Source organism: Myotis lucifugus, unplaced genomic scaffold, assembly GCF_000147115.1.
Source record: "Myotis lucifugus unplaced genomic scaffold, Myoluc2.0 scaffold_393, whole genome shotgun sequence".
In the NCBI taxonomy this organism is placed as follows: domain Eukaryota; kingdom Metazoa; phylum Chordata; class Mammalia; order Chiroptera; family Vespertilionidae; genus Myotis; species Myotis lucifugus.
Genome location: NW_005871441.1, coordinates 690,188 through 692,503, shown reverse-complemented (window position 1 = coordinate 692,503; position 2,316 = coordinate 690,188). Strand labels below are relative to the sequence as shown.

At 51.8% G+C, this 2,316-nt stretch overlaps 1 protein-coding gene across 1 annotated transcript in view; it reads left to right on the top strand.

Annotated features, from left to right (window-relative positions):
• KIAA1755 (KIAA1755 ortholog) overlaps positions 1-2,316 on the top strand; it is a 23,160-nt gene that overhangs the window by 3,963 nt on the left and 16,881 nt on the right. The window contains 2 exon segments of the mRNA XM_023743472.1: positions 433-621; positions 2,066-2,189. Coding sequence (XP_023599240.1) covers positions 433-621; positions 2,066-2,189 — 313 coding nt within the window.

Sequence of the window (2,316 nt, the reverse complement as noted above, 5' to 3'; positions counted from 1 at the left end):
GTTTGTTTGTTTGTTTGTTTGTTTTAAATATATTTTTATTGGTTTCAGAGAGGAAGGGAGAGGGAGAGAGAGATAGAAACATCAATGATGAGAGTCATTGATCGGCTGCCTCCTGCAAGCCCCACACTGGGGATCGAGCTGCAACCGGGGCCTATGCTCTGACCGGGAATTAAACCATGACCTCCTGGTTCACAGGTTGACGCTCACTCACTGAGCCACGCCAGCCGGGCATCACAGTTGTTTTGAGGTTCAAAGAGACATCAGAAGGCAGGAGCTTTGCACAATGCCTGGCACACAGTAGGAGATCAATAGTTGTAAGCTATCATTCTCAGTCAGAAGGACATTCCTCTTCCCCCCACCCCCTCACCCCCCCACCCCGGGAAAATCCATCTTCTGCTTAACACCCTTTCCTTTGTTGTTGCTTTTCCCCAGCTGGAACAACTCAGACCAAAACATCTGGCCCCGCTGCTGACTCAGGCCCACTGGCTGGAGGAAAGGCTGGTTTCCCAGAAGCTTCTACAGAAAGAGGCCCCACTCTGGATGAGGAGCCACCAGGGCCCGAGCCCAGCATCAGGGCTCTGAGTATGGAGATCATCCACTCCCGGATAGCGTGCCTGCCAGGTCCTCATGATTATAGGGGCAGGTGGAGGGGGAGGGTATGTGTGGGGGGGTGAGGTCCCTGGGCATCCTCAGATGTTGGTGGGTGTGGGGGAAGACATGGAAAGCTCTGGAGACCTGTGTTCTGGACTGAGCCTCAGTTTTCTCATCTTTCCAATGAAGATGTTGGATTATACAGAGTGGGGCAAAAGTAGATTTACAGTTGTTCATATGGAAAATAATACAATAAGTAATAAATAATAATACAAAAATAGACTCTGTGTCTCATGTACTCACAACTGTAAACCTACCTTTGCCCCACCCTGCATGAAAGCAATTTCTAGGTATCCATCCAAATATTCATCCATCCATCCACGTAACCACCCATTCACCCATCTATCCATCCAAACATCCATCCACCCACCTATCCATTCATCCATCCATCCATCCATCCATCCATCCATCCATTCATCCATCCATCCATCCATCCATCCATCCATCATCCTTCCACCTACCCATTAATCTACTCGTGTACATACATTCTACTCTCAATAAGGCAGGGAAGGTGTTTGTCTTAGGTCAGATTCCCTAGAAACTGAGCCAGAGACAGCGATCCTATTGAAGGTTACTCTCAGAAGGGGAGTGAGGGAAGCAGGTCAGGGTGGGGGAGGAGCTAAGCAAGGATGTGGCCTGATCCCACAGAGCTGGTTCCATCTTAAGGTGCAGGCAACTGGCCGTTTGTGCGGGCATCTGTTAGTCATCAACCCGGGCTGATCCTGGGATGGGAGGCAGGGTGAGCCCAGGCTCCAGTTGAGCCGAGGGCACGTCTTCAGAGAAGAGGGCATCTGTGAGCCATTTACAGCCAATACGTATGGCCGTGGGAAGATGAGTGCCCTGTCTTGATGAGGGGGTCTGGGTGGGGCATTAACAGCATCCAGCACAGAGGGCATTATCGTTTCTGTTTAATATTTATTCACCTTTGCAATTAGTATTTGCTGAACACCTGCTGTGCGTCAGGCCCTGAGCTTAGCACTGAGGATTCAGCAGGGAGCAAGTCTGATGTGTTCTCTGCTCTCAAAAAGTCTATATTCTAGTGGAGGAGAAAATTCAACAGGTTACTACAACAATGTAAAAAAACTTGTTACGATGGGGCCATACAGGAGACTGTGGGAGGACAGATTACCTCCAGGGTGCCCATTACCTCCAGGGTGCCCAGGACGGAGGCGAGGCTACCGCTGCATGGAGGAGGAATTCAGGGATGACTTTTCTGAGGAAGTGGCTTTTGAGCTGGGTTTTGAAGGATGAATAGGAGTTTAGAATTAATGGGTGGAGGTGGGGGTAGAGGTGGGGGTGGAGGTGGGGGTAGGAAGGGACCAGTGTGGGCAAAGGCCTGGAGGCCACAGAGAGGTCCCAGTAGAGAGGATTGCACCAAAGTTCTCACTGCACATGTGTGTCCTCTCTCCTCCAGGTGGTCGGGACAGGGCTGGGCGGCCCCTGCTTCTGGTGTCAACCCCCCAGGGGGCCTGGGAGGCACCATGGTGCACAGCCTCAGAGGTCACCAAGCTGCTTTCCTACCTGTGCACTGTCCCCAGGTAAGAGGCTGGGCTGGTTGGCCACTCCATCCTTCCAACCTCTCAGCCCAGGGCCTAGGACAAGGCACCCAGTGAGAGACACCATACCCTTCATCCAGTCATCTGTTCCCAGAGCCAGTCCCAGATG